General features: G+C 54.3%; 4 protein-coding genes across 4 annotated transcripts; 2 read left to right on the top strand and 2 right to left on the bottom strand.

The window, feature by feature from the left end:
* Positions 1–150: 150 nt before the first annotated feature.
* On the top strand, positions 151–2,010 carry BJX68DRAFT_272383 (transcription factor domain-containing protein; the record flags this gene model as incomplete). The annotated part of the gene is made up of 3 exons (XM_071047199.1): positions 151–726; positions 803–1,181; positions 1,244–2,010. 3 exons carry the CDS (start codon positions 151–153, stop codon positions 2,008–2,010), a joined length of 1,722 nt encoding a protein of 573 aa, XP_070893231.1.
* A 25-nt stretch (positions 2,011–2,035) lies between these two features.
* Positions 2,036–4,446, bottom strand: BJX68DRAFT_272382 (uncharacterized protein; the record flags this gene model as incomplete). The annotated part of the gene is made up of 4 exons (XM_071047198.1): positions 2,036–2,727; positions 2,799–3,261; positions 3,345–4,258; positions 4,338–4,446. 4 exons carry the CDS (start codon positions 4,444–4,446, stop codon positions 2,036–2,038), a joined length of 2,178 nt encoding a protein of 725 aa, XP_070893230.1.
* A 1,203-nt stretch (positions 4,447–5,649) lies between these two features.
* gtb3 (glycosyltransferase family 4 protein) lies at positions 5,650–14,866 on the bottom strand. Its single transcript, XM_071037698.1, has 3 exons — positions 14,719–14,866; positions 14,583–14,672; positions 5,650–14,531 (listed from the first exon to the last, which is right to left on the bottom strand). The coding sequence occupies exons 1-3, from the start codon at positions 14,782–14,784 to the stop codon at positions 5,886–5,888; spliced, it is 8,802 nt and encodes a 2,933-aa protein (XP_070893229.1). The 5' UTR covers positions 14,785–14,866; the 3' UTR covers positions 5,650–5,885.
* Positions 14,867–15,950: 1,084 nt separating this feature from the next.
* agd3 (putative extracellular serine-rich protein) lies at positions 15,951–19,675 on the top strand. Its single transcript, XM_071041914.1, has 3 exons — positions 15,951–16,081; positions 16,269–19,033; positions 19,091–19,675. The coding sequence occupies exons 2-3, from the start codon at positions 16,634–16,636 to the stop codon at positions 19,355–19,357; spliced, it is 2,667 nt and encodes an 888-aa protein (XP_070893228.1). The 5' UTR covers positions 15,951–16,081; positions 16,269–16,633; the 3' UTR covers positions 19,358–19,675.
* The last annotated feature ends 284 nt before the right edge of the window (positions 19,676–19,959 follow it).

The raw sequence follows: 19,959 nt of genomic DNA, 5'->3' as shown, positions 1-19,959 counted from the left end.
CGAGATTCAACCAAAAGAAAAACGGAGGAAAGTGCGGAGATCGCGAGATTTGCGATGACTAAGGATATCTTGCATTTGCAGAGTCTGAGCCGGCAAAGTTCCCCAGTGCGCTTTCTTCTTTCGATCGAGCAGATCCACGATTCGATAAGCATGTTCGGGCTTGAGCCGCCTCCGAAGCGGCCTCGACTTGAGCAACATTACTCCTCTCACTCTCGATCTCGATCCTTCGACGACACGCAGCCGCCATCAACCGAGCCAACAGCCGAACCGCAACCGGAGACAGCAGAGACTGAAAATGACGATGCTCAAGGATGGCAGTCTCACGCACCCAATCCAGATCAGACCTACACCTCCCCTCGACCCCAGATTCAGACCCCTGCTCCCGCGCCAGAACCACTCACTGGCCCCTCGCCTTCAACAGCTAGCCTCAACGGAAGCTGGTATCAGGATGGATTCTCGCAAGACCCTGGCTTTCTAGCATCGCAGGAAGAACTCCGCGCAATCCTTTTCACCCTCGCAAACTCGGCGGCGCCCACGAGAGCGAGTATTCCCGAGCTTGGAAAGACATCAACCACAACATCGCCGGCTGTATATCAGTACCAGCAACCACACTATTCCAGCGATCAAAGGAGGAGATCAGGGAGGGACGTAGTTCCTCGATCGCCATTATCGTCACGGAGGAGAATCGAGTATCTGAAGAACTATGTTGCCGAGATTGCGCCTTGGGTACGTTTTCCTTGACTTCTACAAGAATCTATCGGGAAAGTCTGGATTGTCCTTACTAATGCAATGATGGATCCAGCTCGATATGTTTGATTCGCATTGTACATTCGCCCAACAGATTCCTACCCTCTCGCACTCTTTTCCCGCCCTTCTATACGCAATCCTCGCCATATCCGCCCGACAAATGGAGCGGAAATCCGGATCTGGGACACAAGACTGGTATGACAGTCTAGAGCTATACCAGGAGGCTATCCGGCTGTTATCGCCGCTACTGCAAGTTCGCGATCCGAAGATCGTTGCCGCGTGTGTCCTGCTCTGCTGTTTGGAGATGATGTCTGCCCGGGCGCAAGACTGGCATCGGCATTTGGAGGGTTGCGCTGCGCTGTTTGAAGCAAGTGGCATCCATGGGTTTTGCGGTGGGTTGCTGCAGGCTGTCTTCTGGTGTTATGCCAGGATGGGTATGTTATCGTCCCTACTGAGTATCGGGTACATGAGTAGGTGGAAGCTAATTGTTGTCTAGACCTCTGCGGAGCTCTCATCTCAGACGGAACCCGGACAACGACCCTACACCCTTCCAAATGGCTTCCCATGGGTTGCCGCGAAGAAGATGCATACAAATTGTTTTCAGAAGCCCGATCACCAGACATGCACGCGAATTACGCGGTATATCTCTCGGTCAAAACCACGGAGCTCGTCTCCAACCGCACCAAATATGTCGAACTTGGCGAAGATAACGGCTGCACGACGGAAGTCTTCAACAATCGCTGGTCCACGCTCTGGAACAACCTGCAGACCTGGCTCGCCGAGCGTCCTGCCGAGCTCCTTCCCGTGCAAACCATTACCCGCAAGCCATTCCCGCACATCCTCTTCGTACATTGGGCAGCGATCTCCTCGAACCAGCTCTATCACACGGCTTGCATTCTGCTGCTCAAAATGATGCCTAGGGGCTTACACCTCCCGCGGTCTCCAACGCTGTCCCTGCTTTGGCATGCACGGAGGATATGCGGGATCTCCACGAGTAATAAACACCAGGGATGCCTTAACAATGCAATCCAGCCGCTCTGGATTGCGGGGCGGTTATTCAGCCATGCCTCGGAGCATGAACAGATTGTCAAGATTATTCGTGACATTGAGGCCGAAACAGGGTGGGGTGCTGTTTGGCGAATACGCGACCTGGAGGTTGCATGGGGATATAGTACGCGACGGGAGACGAGCTCACATTCTCAGGGCGGACAGCAGCATTTTCCGTCGACCCCGATGGAGCACCAGCATGTCGCTGTGGGATGATCCGGCATACGAGTGAAGGGATGATTCACTCAACCCCATCAAGAAATGCCCACTCCTCGCGTAGCTGTTTTAAATACTCACCAACACCCCAACCTGTGAGCACCTGAACCCGCGCAATCCCATCCACTATCTCGCGCCGCTGTGACTCGTGCGTCATATGCCTCGCAGCAACCAGAAACGATGCAAGCAGACACGGATCCCACCACTGCCTTCTGTCATTATTCAACGCAACACCGCAGACACGCTGCGCATGCCAGAGGGGTGACAGCACAGGCGAGTGCTGGTTACCTATCAGCGCTGTGCGCGGCTTACACTCAAGCATGTACAGCATCGCAGTGTGGTAGAGCTGGTTACACATGGCACCCGCGCCGTTCGTGAAGAGGAGCATGGGAAATTCGCTCTCCGGGTTTAGGCTTGTTTCGTCCGTGCCCAGTTCGACCATTGGTTGGAATTCCTGCGGGCGGAGATAGTGCCATTGGGTTAGTTCGTCGAAGACTTGCAGCCAGGAATTTGACTCTGATGAAGACGCGTGATCCTCGTCTTGATTGCGGTAATAGCATGTCAGTGCCTTTCCGCAAAGCCACAGGAGAACCTGGGCGTAGTGGCCGACACGGGAATGCGTGTTTTCCGTGCGACAAAGCAATACTAGACTTGGAATTGGATGGGAAGGAAGAGGTAAGCCGAGGGGAATATTGTTCGCTAGGGATTTCCCTAGTTCTACGCACAGTCAGCTTGGAGCCCGTTGGCAACATATTATTATCACAATTCATCAAGCCAAGTGAACTTACCCATCCGCAAGAACATCCAATACATAGCAGCCTCTAGACCAATTCCATACGCAGAATGGGCCAGCAATTCCAACGGCCTGTAGCTATCTGCGCCGTCAGCGTTTGCTTTCGCCCACGTCTGCGCAACATCCGAAACGAGTTCCCGCAAATCTTGTAGAACTCGCAGGAGAACCGTTTCTGTATGAAGGTGATTTGAATGTATGTCGAATCCGTCAGGACCAGGCGAATGCGCATGTGGGCGCGAGTTTGAGATTATATGATCAGATAGTAAAGGCGTAGTCGTATCGTCAAAATGCACAGCTTGGAATCCGCGTCCCAAACCGGGACCGACGCCGTGGGATCGGGATGAGTATACGGAGGCTTCGGAGAGGGCAAGGAGGGCGGGAAGAAGTCTGTCTTCTGCGGAGACGGCCATTTGAAGCGCTGTTATACCGAAGGAATGTGTTAGATCGCAGATATCGAGCTGGCGAGTCGGTCAGTATATGACTTTGACTGTGCTGGGTCGTTTCAAATAGGGACTGTAAGGGCAGCAGAGGGGGGACGCACCCAGGGAGCAACATTGTACCGGTAATGCTGGAGGAGTTTCATCTTCCACGTTTCTGAGCTTGGATTTCTACCCGCGCCCCCAGCTTCATGAGTATTGTTATAGCTGTAACTTTGGGCATAGCTATTGCCCTGGTTATGGCCATGACTATGACCATGCACCTCCACATCAAAGCCCAATGTAGACGGTTGATGTGCCGCAGGTTGAGGCGCTGACGCAGGTACAGGTGTGGACGAGATCCCTAGTATCCCATCAATAAACCCAGGTGAGATCTCATCCCCAGGTATCGTCCTGCCCGGTGTATTCGCCGGCAAAGGAGGTGGTGAGCGCGATGCAGCTCCCAAAGCGAGATCATGGTCCGTACCCGCAGAGGCAGAGGCAGACGCAGACGCGGATATCGATTCCGAGCCGGACAGGGTTCCTAGTGCGAGGAGGCCGCGCACAGCGAATTCGTCCTTTGCGCTGAATGTCGATTGCGGAATGGGTGGTTCGAGCGTTACTGGGGGCGTTGGGTTGTTTATGAGATTGGTGAGGGCCCATGGGGCTACGGTCGGAGTCGAAATTGAGTGTGAGGGCTCCCTTTCTTCTGCACTGCTTGCCCTCCGTCGATCAGGTGCTTGTAGGGGAGATATGGGTGTGCTCAAGACTGAGACGCTAGACGCCGGCGAATGCGACCGGAGAATCGAACCGGATTCCTCGAAGGAGGTGCCGGCGAGACTGTCGATGGCGAGGGGGTCTTCGTTGATGAACTGTATCTTGCCATAGCTCTCTTTCCTATCGTGATCCGCCTCTGCGCTTTTGAGTTCTCTCGCGCTCAGTGTGATGGAGTTCTTGGGTAGAAACGTCACTTGCATGCCGTAGTTGCAGTCGAAGTTCTTATCGATGCAGTTCTGGCAGCGAGGTTTACGCTCATCGCCTGTTCGAAGAACAAGCTCGCATTAGCGATCGATTTTTCTATCAATCGTTGTCATTGCATAGAAGTCGAGAGAACTCACATTTCCTCCTTCGCTTCCGACACCGCAAGCACCCCGTCCTGCACCGCGTGAACTTTGGTGCCGACCGCGCATCATTCTCAGCATTCGACGCGGAAATCGAGTCTGCCATATCCCTCGCCAGATCATTTGATGGTCATAACGTCACTGGTGTTGAAGCCTTTTCGATGCGGAACTTCCATCTTCAGAGTCGGATCGGAGCCACGAGGACGCAAGATCCGGGGGAAAACTCCGCCTCCAAAAGAGGAAGGCGTAAGCACGCCTGTCCCACTGGGCTTGGGGTAGAGCCAAGAGATGGGAGAGTAGCTTCGGTGAACAGGAGCGCTAACCAGAAATGATAAGCCTACTCCGGAGTACTGCTAGAGAGTATCATTCGACAGGGCATGCTAAGCCACTTGCTCCCATTTTCTGTATGCTTGCCCTGTTTGCTAAGAGCGGGGCCCTTCCTCAGCTTAGTCTCCTGTCTCCTTAAATGATTCTCTTGTCTGTGTCACCTCGGACAGAGGAAATCTAGTGCCGCACACACTCGGAGTCCCTCCGGAGCCTCCAGTTTCCCCTTCTATCTCTCCCACGTCTGCAACAGTGCACCCGCAATCTGCAGCAGTAAGAGCAGCGCAACCCCATTCGAATCTGGGGACAACGGCCGTCGCATGATTTTCCAGTTTGGGGTACAGCATTCGCGATGGCATGCATGATTTGGGCCATGCTCTCCAGATTAATTGTGTTTTCTCGGCAGCAGTGCTTTCTCCTCTAAAACGATCAGGAAGATTTCTTGACTTTCTTGCCTGAGCTCAATGCGGGGCCGAGGTTATGTCTATAAAGGATGTCCTCGATGCATAATCGAGAGAGAGTAGCTGTCAGGAAGGGGCGACCGAGCACCACCAAGCCCGTCGCAACTTCCCGCGAAAGGCAATTCTCCTTGTAAAGGAAGGCGCGTTTCTGAATAGATGGGAAGGTGCGACCAGCAAGAGATGATCGCTCCTTCCGGTTTTGAGACGTCTCTCCATCGTGCCTTCCCCAGCGGTATCTTCACTTCCTGAGGCAGGTACGAACCGGCTCTGTCGCTCCTTCCCAACCTGTGTCCTCCATCGTGCCTTCCTTTTTGGCAAATAATATGGCTTCCCACGGAGCGGCAGCTGCAACCCAGGTAGTTCCAAGTTCCTTCCGGTGTTGCTGCGCTACGCAATTGCCACGGACTAAAGGCTTATATATATATATAGATAGATTAGTAGAGCATACGTGCTCTATTGAGGAAAATAGAAAGTCCACTCAACATGGCTAGGCTTCCTTTCTCAGTCGTACTATGCAGAGCTTTGGAGTGGTAAGTTTTGTTCAATAAATATGGACTAAATAATATATAGATAAGATCGATAGACAGGCATTCTATACACTGTATCACCTCAGTAGAGGAAAATAGACCCAAGCTGCGCTGTATCTGGAGTACGCTATGATCATTCAACAAAAAAGGGAATCAAATGATAGAGAGAAGAATCATGACAAACAAAAGGAAGATACGCATGCTAATTCAAAATAATAAAGAGAGTGATTCGATCAAGCGCTCCCAGCACTCCCAGCACTCCCACTAGCACTCGCCCTGGCACTCCCCGCCTGAGCCTGCCAAAACTCCTCCCTCATGATGGTGCTAACGTCGGAATTGCGATACTGCTGAAGATCCTCCCTTTGTAGCCCGCGAAGTTGTTCACGACCCCCCGTCGAAAGACTGGCAGAGCGTGACCGTCGCCCTGCTGCGGCCCCGGGGCCGGCCCCAGCCCCAGTGTTGCCCGCTGCGGCGCCGTGGCGACCAAGCATGGGTGATAGCCGCCCAGAGTATGAGCGACGGTGGTGGTCGCGGGCGCCGGGAGTGGCAGGTGGGTGGAAGGATTGGCGGGGTGCGAAGACGGGGAGGGGGGAGTTTGGTAGGGGTAGGAAGGAGGACGCGTCTGTGGAGGCGTTGGAGAAGGCGGAGTAGAGAGAGGAGGGCCGCTGAGTGATGCTGTAGCCGTGGCTGTGGCGGTTGTTATTGTTACCGTGTCCGTTGCCGGTGCCGTTGTTGTAGGCCGAGTATTGGTTGTTGAGGGTGGATGTGGGGTTGTTTGCTGAGCTATAAAGGGTCGACATACCAGATATCGCAGAGGAGCGCCACGAGTGCACGGCCGAGCGAGGGATGGTGATGACCTCTTCCTCGATGGGAAGGGTCTGCTCGATGGCTGTGGCGAGGTCGACGGGTTCGTTGTGCATGCCAGGGAGACGGGAGGCCATGAGTTTCGCGGACTTGCCAATCCAGAGCATTTGCTCGTGTTCACGGAGGTAGCGGTCGCCCGAGAAGGACTTTTGGACGATTCTACGGGTCATCATGCCGAGCTTGCGGCGCTGTTCGGCTTGGGTGTACATGCGGGCTGTGATAGCTTCGACGTCGGCGGGGGTAGGGGAGGAAGGTAGGGTTGGGATTAGGTGCGGAGTATCAGCGTCGGAGGCGTAGGGGGCCCATTCACCAATGAGGGCAAGCATCGAGATTTGGGCGCGAGCGAGGGCGAGCGCGTCGTTGGGGGCGACGACGGCGCTGAAGCGAGAGAAGTCATCGGGGTCACTAAGGACCCGGAGAGAGGCACCAACGTCAGTACAGACAACGGGAGCGCCGGTTAGGGCTGCTTCTCCGAGGGCAAGCGGAAGACCCTCGGAGAGGGAGGAGTTGAGGAAGAGCCAGGTGTTTTCAAGCACTTTCATGGGGTCTGCTGTGCCGCGCAGGGTGGCTCTTCCTCGGAGGCCCTTGGAGGCAATGATCTCCTGACACTCGGTGGAATATGTTGGAGCTTTGTCAATAGCGCCGTAGATGTCGAGCGTAAAGTCATCGAACTTCCACTGGTTGATGATGATGTCCGCGGCGAGAAGAGCCGTCTTGATGTCCTTGGCATACCAGACGTGGGACAACATCGTGACAGTAGGGCGCTCGGACTTGATCTCCTTGACCGGAGCGAACTTTTGCATGTCGGTGATACCATTGACAACGGGGTCGACTTTGCGGCGGAAGATGTTTCGATGCTCGATTGCGCCCTGGCACGTTCCAATCTCCACCTCCCACCCTGGGTTGAAGAAATCAGCACATGGCGAGACGATATCAGCATGATACAGCGTAAGAGCAGACGTGACTCGCATCAATCCAAGCAGTGCATTCCGAACGAAAGGCGAAAGCTTGCAGAGCGCAGACGAGAGACAGAGATTAGTCTCCCGCCAAGCAATGGCATGATCCCAGATCTGCAACGTACAGTTTCTCTTCATCTTGCAGACAACTCCATAAGAGGCGCTCACGCTGTGATGCGATGCTTGAAACACACTGGGGATCTTCTCCGGAATGGGAATCGAGAAGATAAACAGGTAGCGGTACCACAGCTCCAGCGCAACATCGAGTGTCCCGAGGGTCGGCAACTCCGTATCGAACCAGTCCTGCGAGGGAACAGTGTTGGGCATCTCCTGCGTAAGCCACAGTTCGCGCCAGCTCTCCTTGACAATACTGCTGTTCCAGATCTGTGTCCAGTGTCGAGACTCCTGAAAGAACGTGTTCAAGTTGACCAGAGCTCTCGTAGCTTGACGAATATCCGCCTTGGAAAGATGGACAGCACGAGCGGCCTTGACTAGGGCTGTCAGGATCGGGATGAAGTTCATCTTGATATCCATGTCATTCGCGGACGTGACGCTCTCCACCTCGGAGTCGAGCTTGTTTCTGAACAGGCCGTGGGTTGGTGTTAGGAAGTCCATGCCCCAGAGGGGAATCACCTTGAGGGAAAGAATGTTCTGCTCCGTTTGATGTTTGGGGACGCCGAAATCATTGGCCGACTCGCAAATCATATGCCATTTGATCGTGCGGAGAGAGTTGATCATGTCTCGTCGACACGCGGACACACCACCTCCCTCGTTTGGCCAGGTACCGTTATCGGCCGCCATGACGTGCAAGGACTTTTCAGTGTCAGAGCCGAAGTCTTTCGATCGTGTGTTTACCACGGCGTCTCCACCAGGGCCAAAGTTGAAGAGATCGCTAATCTTCACTGCTAATGGGGTCCAGCTGGAGATGCTGTCATCGAGGTCCGCGCTGGCAGTGACACTGTCCGCACGTAGCTCGAGATACTTTTTCGCAGAGGCAAGGTCACCACGGTCACGACAGCTCCAGTATGGTGCTAAAGTCTTGTCCCTTCGCAAAAGCCGCTCGTCCATCCAGCGGACGGTGATGCCATCAAAGTCAGCCCTGTCCTTCCAAGCCTTCCAAATAAGCGAGCGAGCACGAGAAGTCGAGACGGGAAATCGCTTTCTGGTAAGCCTGAAGAACCTCGTGAAGATATTCGAGTTCAAACTCTCGCAGTAGAAGAGCGGGTTATCATGCACAAAACTTGTAAACCTAGGTTTAGCAAGGACAGCAAGGTAATCGTGCTCGATCATTGGCGGGGTTTGCAGTTTCTGCCCATTCAATGTGGTGAAAATAGTCGGGTGAAACTTGTGATCGTACAGCCAGCGCGCCTCGTAGACGTCGGGCCCTTGCACGAATGTAGCTTCCGTGACCTTAGCATGAGGAATCCACCGGTCAACCTTCTCGGGGTGCCTCAGAGGCGGCGCACACCACGAAACGGTACAAGTAATATGCGAGAGCGCAAACTCCGCGCGGAGCAACTCGTCACCAAACCGCGGGTTCTTCCTATAATGGTACTTGAAGCGGACAAGATTGCCATCCTTCATATAGGAACCGGCCTCAATAAGACCCTTGCGATTGTACTGCACGCTCTGGAGCTGGTTCTCGCCGCGGACACAGCGACGACCCATGGGGATCTTCGAGTCGGATAGTTTGAGTGTCAGAGTCTTCTTGCTCGGGGCGCGGTAGTCGTAGTGATATTCGTTCAATACATTCCCGTGCTTGTACTCCTGGCGGATGAGAAGCAGGAGGTCTTTTGAGTATGTGCTGACACCGCGGAGGTCCTTTGTCCCCTGGGGCTCTGTCTTGGGTGTGCCGGCGTAGTAAAACACCTTGAAGCCTCCGTCCGGCTGGTTGTGGCGGAAGGCAGTGAACGTGCCATCGAGACTTTGGACGATATATCGGCTCTTCTTGATGTTGATTGTCATTCCTTTTGTCTCGTTCCAGATCTGCTTAACGTTGTCTCGACGGTAGAAGAGGAAGAAAGACAGTCCAAGGTCCTGCACCGCCTTTGCATACTTCCAGACCATGTTCAAGCCAAAGGTAGCCGGTACTCGCACAACAGCGGGATACGCGCTCATGATATGGTTGTATTCTCTCTGGAACTCGGGGTCGGCGACGAGGGCCACAACCACAAACTTCAGAGCCTGGCCGACCGCATAGTAAACGGAAACCAACGGCTTCAGAATAAAGTAGGCCATCGCCGGGATCTGCTTGGGCAGGTATGGGATGTATGCAGGAGTTTCGGCGTCCTTGAGTGCCCCAGCTTCACCGGTCCCATAATTCGCATAATCAAGGATACTGACGGCCGCGGCGGCCCCGAGATTGCTTCGCGCAATGTGAATGGCAAGGTCTTTAATGTCGAACTGGCAGATACTCTCTTCGAGCCACTGGTAGTGTTTTCCCGAGAGTTGACACCGCTCGCCCAGGCAGCGACTCAGCAACGCCTTTCTGATAGCCTTGGGCAGCTTCTCCCAGTGAACATCGCACTCGAAGCCAAGACATAGCTGGCGCAAGAGTTCCTTCTTCGCCCAGCGCACGACAAGAGGCGTATCGGACTCATCGCGGAGCTGTCGCGCTGTGGTTTCAGTCACGCCAGCCGCAACGAGGGACTCGGCAAGCACGGCGTGCTCATGGGGCATCTGCATAATGGATTCGGCAACGGCGTGAAGAAGAGTCTCGGCAATGACCTGGCAGTTGGCGCTGACCTCGATCCGTTGGTTCAGGCCTCTTCCGACGGCGACGGCGATCGTCAGCTTGTCGCTCGAGCTGCAGCTCAAGGCATGAATACTAGGGCCTAGCGAGCCAAGAGGGACGAGCTCGAGCAGAACCTCGCCTGTTTCCCAGGCCTTGAGCGCCGTGTCAACGAGTTCTTGCGAATGCGGGAAGGCCTCTTCGATTCTGGGCTCCCTTCGCCGAGAGAGGATGAGCTGTTTCACTTCGAGTCCAGGATGGGACCCGGGCTCCAACCTGAGACGAGCATCTGCGGGGAGAAGAGAGATGCTCTCGTAGAAGGTTTGCAGTTCCTGCTGGCTCCAGTCGGGGTCGCCCCACGGTGCAGTATAAGCATGGAAGGTCTTGCCTAGCTCCACGGGAGAGTCAACGCGCTTCGGCATGCCCATCTTTGCTGGAATAAGAGACAGAATAGCGACTGTCCATGTCGCAGCCCCAAGACCAATAACCTGCGAATACATAAAGTGCGGGAAACAGAGTTTGAGCGCGATGCCGATGGGCAGACCGACGAGGGACCCGGTCAATAAGGGCTTCAAAGCATGAGGTCCAGTGAAGATCTTGGTATACTGGTACCAGAGTAAACCAGTGTACGCCCCAACGTACGCGAGAAACATGATCATCGCTTCCATGTGTGCCTGGAACGTCCACACAAGAGCGGTGGAGAATGCAAGTCCCCATGAGTGCCACATGAGGAACTTGAAGAATATCTTCCAATAGATCTTTCGCTTGAATTTGACATCTCGCTTTTGCGAGTTTCGGATATCCTTGGCGGTTTGCAGAGCGAGGGGAGTGTGGCTTCCGACCAAAGTGTGTAGCTCTTGGGCTTTTGTGTCAATCAACACCGCGCCAATTAGATAGTATGCCAACGAGAAACCAACCGCCATGCGGTAAGCAGTTGTCAGGGAAGCAGAAAGACCAATGAGATGGCCACCACTAAGAAGTTCCACCCACTTGTCGAGAAGAGCAACAACAAAGTAAAGCACTCCGCAGCCAATTTCCCTGCTCGACTGGCGCCAGTGAATAAAGGCATTGTGCAGTCTGATGCCCTTCTGGGCGGCCCGAAGTGACTCGAGCGCGACCTTTGTTTGTGTGTTCCAGGAGGAGCTGAAGGCGATCGGCCGAGGCACATCAGCATAGCGACAGTACCAATCGAGAAGGAAGTTTGTCGCTTCCCAATCCCGCGCAAGCTCGAGAACAAGTGTGCTGGTAGTCTTGGGTTTCTGGAAGAACCACCGGTTCAGCTCGGTGGAAACATCTTTCATAAGTGCCTCTCTTGATAGCTTGAGTACTGCTGGGTCACTCAAGTTTCCAAAGACCTTCTCGTCTCCTTCACCATGTACCTCAATGTACCACTTTCGGATTTCCGTGTCGTCTGTTCTCCTGATATTCTGATACCAGGTAACCCATTTCGAAGAAACGCTCCGCAGACCCACCATGAGAGCGCCAATGAAGACGTAGATGACGGCGAGGTAGATTGCAGAGTCATGGCCTGCAAAGGTCGTAACGACAGGCGAGATGAACAAAATAGGAATACACATGAAAATGACTTTGCGACCGGACAAAAACGAGGTTCCCGGGTAGCTGAAACTGGCGAGACAGGCGAAGCCGGTGAAGTAGGCCGTGAGAGCGACAAGGTAGAGGTAGAACACGATTCCAGCTCGAGGGCTAGTCACGCCGGAGACGACGACGAACCCGATGAGTCCAGCGGCCACTGTGAATGCGAGACCGGCAATGAGTCGGATGAGAATGAACATGTTTGTGGCAGCAAACGCCATAGAGATGAGATAGTACGGGCCACCACAGGCAATCCATGTACCGACACCACCGGACAGCACTAGAGAAATCATCAATGCAGTGGTGGCACTGTTCTGCTCATCAAATGTCATGAAGGCAGAGAGGTACAGCCCACGTCCGATGAGCGTGAGGAGGACAATATCAATCAGAGCTGGAAAGGCAAAAACACTCATGAAGGTAAAACGCTGATATCCGCGCATCGGCTTGACCTTGTCGCCGGGATTGACGTCAATCTGAGCGCCGGCGTACGAGGTAGCCATCTCAGGAGCACCATTGATCCAGTTGGGAAGCTTCTCGTTCTTGTAATGCTTGCGGAACCGATCCGACAGCAACTTGCCAAACGCGCTGGGAGAGATATCAAAATACGCTTCACAGCGCGACCCGAGAGCAAAAGATTCAGCGAATGCAGCAGCCTGATCTGAGTGGTGGTTGAACAAGGGGTTACGGTCAGTCACCTCTTCGTAGATCTCGTCGATGGCACCTTTCCTAGCAGCGCAGAACAGCGACAATGCCAGAATATCAACATTGGCATCAATATGTCCGGCTTGTACCAGCTGAGAAAGCGCGCTCGAAATCTGCTCAAGGTCTGATTCACGGCGCTCTTTGAGAATCTGAGTAAAGACATACTCGACCTCACGGAAGAACGCGATAGAGGCGGAAATCGAAGGGTGGGCGCACCCTTGGTCTCGATACCACTTGGTACGGCTATTGATGAGTGTCTCCGGCGAAGCAGACCCTTCCAGGTACGAGATTGTGTTGACCTGCTTGAGCTGTATCAAGGAGGTTCCTTCCAAAAGTTGTGACTGAAGATGGGCGCAGATAGCCTTTGTCAAGTCGCTCGCGGCATCGGTCAAGGATAGATGCTGCAACAAAAGGAGTCGCTCCTCGGGGCTGAGAACATCAATATCGCGCATCAGGCGGCGCGGCAACCCGGTATCTTCTACAACATCCTTCGACCATTTCGCCAGAGCGGCCTCAGCTCCAAAGCAAACATGGCGTGGGCAACCTTTGGCGGACAAAAACGTGTGAAGGACTGTTCCAGCCAAGCCTTGCACGTTCTTTGAAACAAACACATCCAGCCCCTCTGAATCAAACTGATACACACTCCAGAAGCGGATATCGGTGTTTCTGCGAAATCCAGAGTCCAAGCCGAGATGAACACGGAGTTGGTCGCCGGATACCAGGTTGCAGAGTTCTTTAAGGTGCGCAGTAAGTTGATCTGATGCACCCCATATCGGCAACGCAAAGGCATCGTGGAACTGCCGAAAGAGGGACCCGAGGCTCTGGATCTTGGCAGCAGGTACCGGGTGGAGGAGGCCAAGCGACTGGAGACGCTGCTGAGACTTGAGGATCTCGGCAAACGAGCTTGCAGTAGCGTCGGCACCGAGGGGGAAGCAGCCGAATGGCCCGTATTCTACTCCTGCCATGGATGTGGAGAGCGGGTTGCTTTGCGACTTGGCTTGAGAGACCCAATCTGGGGGGTCACGGATAGTCGTGGTTAGATCCTCATTTGTCGGCTCCTGGCGCTCGGACGATGACAGAACATGGTGCAAAGACGGGAAAAGAGAAACCAGCTTATCCCAGGCATCGCTATCAGCGCTCTGCGTATCCGCTGCAACAGTCCCATTCGATCGCCAGCTCTCATGGGCGTTCATAATCTCAGGGTCCTTTAACCAGCCGAACGAGGACAGGGGCTCTGGTAACTTGGTGTTAAGTGCAATGTTGCCAAGGGCTGACTCGCGGCCTATCCAAGGGATCGCGCTGTAGAAATTGCACCATTGCAACGACCTCCGAATTACCGCATTCGACAGAGACGCATCGTCATCGATCGTTTCCCAAGCCACGACCACAAAGTCTCGCATGCAAGCCTCCGAGACAAAAGCCTTGATTGTTGGCCTCACGTTCTCCAGCTGGAAGTAATCGCGCTTCTTGCCATTGGGAAGGATGCTGGCGTTTCGAATAACCAATCCGGAGATGCTATCCGGTTGCAAGGCGTTGCGGTCCTTGAGAAAGTCTGGAGGCGCAGTTTCGAGAAATACCGACAGCCCTGTCTGGCGAAGGGCCTTGAGAACGCGTCTCCAGCATTCTGAACCGAGCTTTTCCTCCCAGTTCGCCAACAAGATACCAGTAAAAGCAGAGTAGTCGAACAGCTGAGTCAACGCATATTCGATTTTCTCTATTGTTGCCAATGTAGGATCCTGCTGAGAGCTCGCGTCCTCAAGATCGAGGCGGCCCAGGAGCTGGGTGTCTTCCGCGGATGAGATGGCCTGGACTACCCCGGGCTGGAAGGGGTCGACAATCAACATGTCCCATTGGGCCAGAAAGCGCTGTCGCTGGTCCTCAGACAAACTGTCGTCAAACTGCCCAAGGTAGACGCCGACAGACGATGGTTTGCGAACTATAGATGGGGCATTGACCAGGGTCAGATGTCTGTTTGACAGACTATTGATTCTCTCGGAGACTTTTGCTGACACTTTTTCCGGACGTTGCCTGGACTATTGAAGATCAGCGATGCGCATATCAGAGCTGGTTGGGCCAATTGTTACCTTGAAATAGTTCAGGCATTTTAATACCAAAGAATATGTGATGTATATTGAACCAAGAGTAATGCTCCCCAGAAGAATACCGATTAAAACCTGGGGTCGTTAGCAGAGCGCTGATCATCGCACGGAACATACTCACAAACTGCCACCAATCCTCTTTCATATGATCCCACCCTACGGGTGAGACGTGGAGGATCTCCGTCATGATTAAAAATTATGTAGGCAAACGGCCGTCTGAACGAAGGACATGTACAATCAAGAACCGGCCGTGATTATAAGGAAAGGGGGGCTCGAGGACTCGAAGCGTAGCAAGTAACCGCCGGCGTCTCTAAGAGACGATCATGTCTCAGCTCTGGGAAATTACATACGTTGGTCAGGTATAGAAAGCGAGTGGCCGAAACGAAGGGTTTCTGGGCAGAATAAGCGACAGAGAGAAAACAAGAAAGGCAAAATTGACGAACGAGATACGGTTGAGGTCACGAGCGACGGCGAGGCCAGAGAATTAGCGGCGAGGCTCATGAAGTGGCAGCTCCTTGGAGAGTCTTGGACCCCTCAACGAGTCAACAGAGATTTCTTTCATGTCATTTGATGTGTCTAAGTTGCCATCCGGTTGCTTGGGCTTTTCTCCATGGACGGCTGGGTATGGAACCACCGAGACGGTGTCGAATGGGGCAAGGCCGGCGTTCCAGGAAGCCGAACCTGGAGTATAGTGACAAAAATAGAGGCTAGTCCAGCGCTAGGGATGGTTAGGTCTCAAAGGCTCAAAGTCCCAAAATTGCTGCAGTCCAGCCCTTTGTGAGGACGAAGTGGGGATCTCGCTAGGCAGCGTGGCAGCCATCCGCAGGCGATCCGGGCGGCCATGATGAGGGTGAAAAAGCAGAATTGAATCAAACGCATGGCTGCATTTTCTTATTCGCCCTCGGCGGGTGCTGGTTGCCACAAACTAGGATTGTCCAGATGTCGTGGAATCCGGAATCTGCATGGCCCAGGTGCGCGCAGACCGAACCCTCACCGGCCCAATTTCGAGCGAGTATATCGCTAAAGCCTTCTTGAAACAACATGGGGCCTGGAGCACCAAGCGTCCGATTGGCCATTGGCGATCGTTTCGGTTTGGATGAAGAGTGGGTGATGGGTGGATGTGATGGCAGACAAAGTGGGTTGAAAGAGAACGACAGCTCTGATAGCGCTAGGCCCAAAGTGGGGAGCAAACATGATACGTGCAGGGTTTTACCAAATACTCGGTCGTCACACAGTGTATTTTTAGCCGCGCAGTGTTACAGTACATACGGCTGTATTGATACATTGTGTTTCTGCATGGATTGAAAAAGGTTGAACCTGTTGAACGCTCCCGTGGCGACTCGCAGTTTACCCCTGCAGGAACAGAGACTCGATGCCAGAAATATTGCACACAAGCTGCTTTTTTGGAACGTTTCCCTCGCACAGTCGTGGTCCTGGCGCAATCTGCCCATTGATTATGTCAAACCTCCCCTAGAATCCCAAAGGTCAGTTCATTTCTCTCCAAATGTTTGCCCTGGCGACGAGTGGCCGATAGCGCTGTGGCTTTTGCTTCCTGGCATCAATCGATCAGCTCCCTGTGCGCCACCTGGAGCTACTGCAAGCTAGACGAGGCAGGAACTGGCTAAGGCTCGAACCTGACGAGAAGGAATGTACCGCTTATACTTTCTCCAGCGCATCTCCACATCCACACCACCCCATCTGGCCTCCTTCAATCTAGCACGGCCGGCTCTTTTGGAGAGTAGATTCATCATGGAGCAACTCAGCTGCCCAGCGTCCAAGAATCATGGTGTTATTTCCTGTAGTGGAGCTTTACAGAAACACGGTGAGACGGGGGAATTTGGAGCGAAGAAAGTGGTCCTGGGGGCAGCATAAATAGCGGTACATGGGGATGCGGTCTTCGCATGTTAACTCGTCCAGATTGAGGGATCAACACTGATCAGCATTTGCGCTGTCCCTTCCCCACCCTCTTATCATTCGTTTCGTTGCGTTTCAATCTAGTCCCTCGTTTGCCCTAGACTCTTCGAGTCGCGTTCACAATGGTGGTGCCAGATCTAGTCCTGCGCGCTGGCTGCTTCTTTGGGTTTTTAACCTGCAACACTCCCCCAGGAGAGTGGCCTGAAGCATCGCCAACCTGGTCTTTCCCTGGGCCTCCTCCTCCGTGGGCGACAACCACTTCGATTAGCACCACCAGTGCTACCAGTACCAGTACTACTCCAACGGTTCCGCCGACCAGCACGCCCACGACTAGCATTCCCACCACGGACACGACCACCACTGAACCCACCGAGACTCCAAGCACTACTCCGACCGTTACTGTCACTACGACTGATTCGACGTCCACGTCTGGCGATCCCACTTCCACTACCGATTCTACCAGCTCCCCGGATTCGAGCACTGACACTACCACGACTTCTGCTACTTCGGACACTACCTCGGATACGACTAGTACTCCCGACCCTACTAGCACTACGGACACTGCCTCTACTTCTGGTACTCCCGACACTAGCTCGACTTCTACGACTGGCACGCCTGACTCTACTTCTACCACCTTTACTACTTCTCCCAGCCCCGGTACTTCCACTACTAGTGCTACCACCCCTACTTCTAGTACTACCAGTACCTCTGTCACCAGTCCCACCACTAGCCCTACTACTTCCCCTACCACCTCGTCCAGCATGTCGGTCACCACGACAAGCTCGAGCGTGGTCCCCTCTGCCACTGGCACCATTGCCGCCAACATCCTGGTCATCGCTCGCGACAACACCCAGGCGGCAGTGGCTTACTCTGGTCTCAATGGCTACGGTATCCCGTACAGCACTCTCATTGTGCCCCAGGCCGGCGTGGAGCTCCCCTCGCTAAACACTTCCACGGGAGGAAACTTTGGCGGTATTGTTGTCGCCGGCGAAGTCAGCTACGACTACGGCACCGAGGGCTGGCGTAGTGCTCTGACCGACGACCAATGGAACCAGCTGTATGCGTACCAGCTCGCGTACGGCGTGCGCATGGTGCAATACGATGTTTACCCCGGTCCCAAGTTCGGTGCCACTGCCCTGTCAGGCGGCTGCTGCGCCAATGGCGTTGAGCAACTGATTTCTTTCTCCGATGTGAGCGACTTTCCGACTTCTGGCTTGCGAACCGGCGCTGGTGTGAGCACCCAGGGCTTGTGGCACTACCCGTCCTCCATCAGCGACACGGCCACCACCAAACAGATCGCCGTCTTTGCAGCTGGCGGCGGCGTCAGCGGCGAATCAACCGCTGCGGTCATCAACAACTTTGCGGGCCGCCAGCAAATGGTCTTCTTCATCGGCTTCGACACAGTTTGGAGTGATACCTCCAACTACCTCCAGCACGCGTGGATTACGTGGATCACCCGCGGCCTGCATGCAGGATACCGCCGCGTCAACCTGAACACCCAGATCGACGACATGTTCCTGCAGACGGACATTTACCAGCCTGCAGGCCAGATCTACCGCATCGGCACCGCCGACATGGACGGCATCTCCGCCTGGCTCCCCAGCATCCGCGCAAAGCTCAACCCGGGCAGTACCTACTATGTTGAAATTGGCCACAACGGAAACGGCAACATCGAGGCTGGCCAAGAGGTCGTCGGCTGGGACACCTGCAGCGGAGGCGCCATCTACTACGATGTGCCTGAAGACACCCCTGCCGAGTGGCGCAAGCCCCTGGGTACCGGCGAGAGCCGCTGGCCCGTGACCCCGACCTCGTTCTCGTGGACCAGCACCTGCATGAACGCCGACCCTCTGCTCATCTGGTTCCAAGAGCACCTCAACGAATACGCGCATCTGTCTCACACCTTTACCCACTTGGAGCAGAACAACGCTACCTACGACGATATCAACAAGGAAATCTCCTTCAACAAGATCTGGCTCGAGCGCGTCGGCTTCACCGCCGGAACCCACTTTACCTCCAACGGCATCATCCCCCCTGCCATTACTGGTCTGCACAACGGTGACGCCCTGCGCGCCTGGTGGGACAACGGCATTACCAACTGCGTTGGTGACAACACCCGCCCTGCTCTGCTCAACACGCAGAACCGCATGTGGCCGTACTTCACCAATGTCGCTTCTGACGGCTTTGACGGGATACAGGTCAACCCGCGCTGGGCGACCCGCATCTACTACAACTGCGACACCCCCGCGTGCACGACGCAGGAGTGGATCGACACCTCTGCCGGTGCTGGTGACTTCAACAACCTCCTCGCCGTCGAAAAGACCGAGACGATCCGCCACTTGTTCGCGCTCGCCCGCGACGGCTACATGTTCCACCAGGCCAACCTGCGCAACTCAGATATCGACCCCATCACCGTCAACGGCGAGACGGGCCAGTTCTCCATCTTCCAGGCCTGGGTTGAGACTGTCGTCCAGGAATTCACCCGCCTCGTCACCTGGCCCCTTGTGACCATCACCCACCAGCAGGTTAATATCCCCATACTCTTTCCTTCATCTGAAACACAGCATACTAACAAGGTGTAGATGTCCGACGCCTTCCTCCAGCGCTACCGCCGCGACCAGTGTGGCTACGCCCTCAGCTACGTGCTCGACAACAACGCAATCACCGGGGTGACCCTCACCGCAAACGGCAACACCTGCGACGCCGCCATCCCCATCACCTTCCCCACGGCCCCCTCCAACACCCACGGCTTCACCACCGAGCAGCTTGGAAGCGACCCCGTGACCGTCTGGGCGCAGCTCTCCGGCTCGCCGGTGACTTTCCCTCTGTCGAGCCCGATTGCGCTCTAGACGCGACATGTCTCGGCTGGTAGAATGTCATTGATCGAGATTGATGATCTAGATTGATGGCATGATGGTGTGGTTGGATGCGAGGGGTGCCAGCGCAGTCGCAGCATACACCCTTATTTAGTTGCTGCTAGCTGCACTAATCCTTTACATCCCTCACTACATACTGTATTGAGGATGGAGACTTTTAGTCCTTAGTTCTTAGTACTTAATGATTAATGGATCGATTGAGTTAGTTACGTGATTTAGTTAGGGTAACGTAATTCCCGGGTCGTCCGATCATCCCGGGTCATCCGATCACCCACCAAAAATTCCTCGCGCGTTCAACGCGTAATTATTCAAGCAACCACCATGCCACCAAAATCGCGTCAATCACGTCAAAACTTGGTGGAACAAGAGGGCAGAATCCAACTTGCAATTAAAGCCCTAAAGAACTGCGAAATTCCAAGTATTCGTCGAGCAGCAGAAACTTTTAATGTGCCCTATACAACACTTTCAGATCGACTAAGTGGACACTTATTTCAAGGAGAACTTCGGAACCACAACCTCAGGCTATCTAAAACTCAGGAAGAGACCTTGATACAATGGATTATATCTAGGGATAC

Source organism: Aspergillus pseudodeflectus (genome assembly GCF_044049435.1).
Source record: "Aspergillus pseudodeflectus strain CBS 756.74 chromosome Unknown BJX68scaffold_80, whole genome shotgun sequence".
NCBI classification, from domain to species: Eukaryota; Fungi; Ascomycota; class Eurotiomycetes; order Eurotiales; family Aspergillaceae; genus Aspergillus; species Aspergillus pseudodeflectus.
This window is presented reverse-complemented; position numbering and strand designations above follow the sequence as displayed.

Bases quoted from the DNA above. Each gene is read 5' to 3' on its own strand.
- agd3 (XM_071041914.1), top strand. From the start codon at position 16,634: ATGGTGGTGCCAGATCTAGTCCTGCGCGCTGGCTGCTTCTTTGGGTTT. The intron at 19,034-19,090 runs GTTAATATCCCC...AACAAGGTGTAG, and splicing joins TGACCATCACCCACCAGCAG to ATGTCCGACGCCTTCCTCCA.
- gtb3 (XM_071037698.1), bottom strand. From the start codon at position 14,784: ATGACGGAGATCCTCCACGTCTCACCCGTAGGGTGGGATCATATGAAA. The intron at 14,673-14,718 runs GTGAGTATGTTC...TAACGACCCCAG, and splicing joins AAGAGGATTGGTGGCAGTTT to GTTTTAATCGGTATTCTTCT. The intron at 14,532-14,582 runs GTAACAATTGGC...GATCTTCAATAG, and splicing joins AATGCCTGAACTATTTCAAG to TCCAGGCAACGTCCGGAAAA.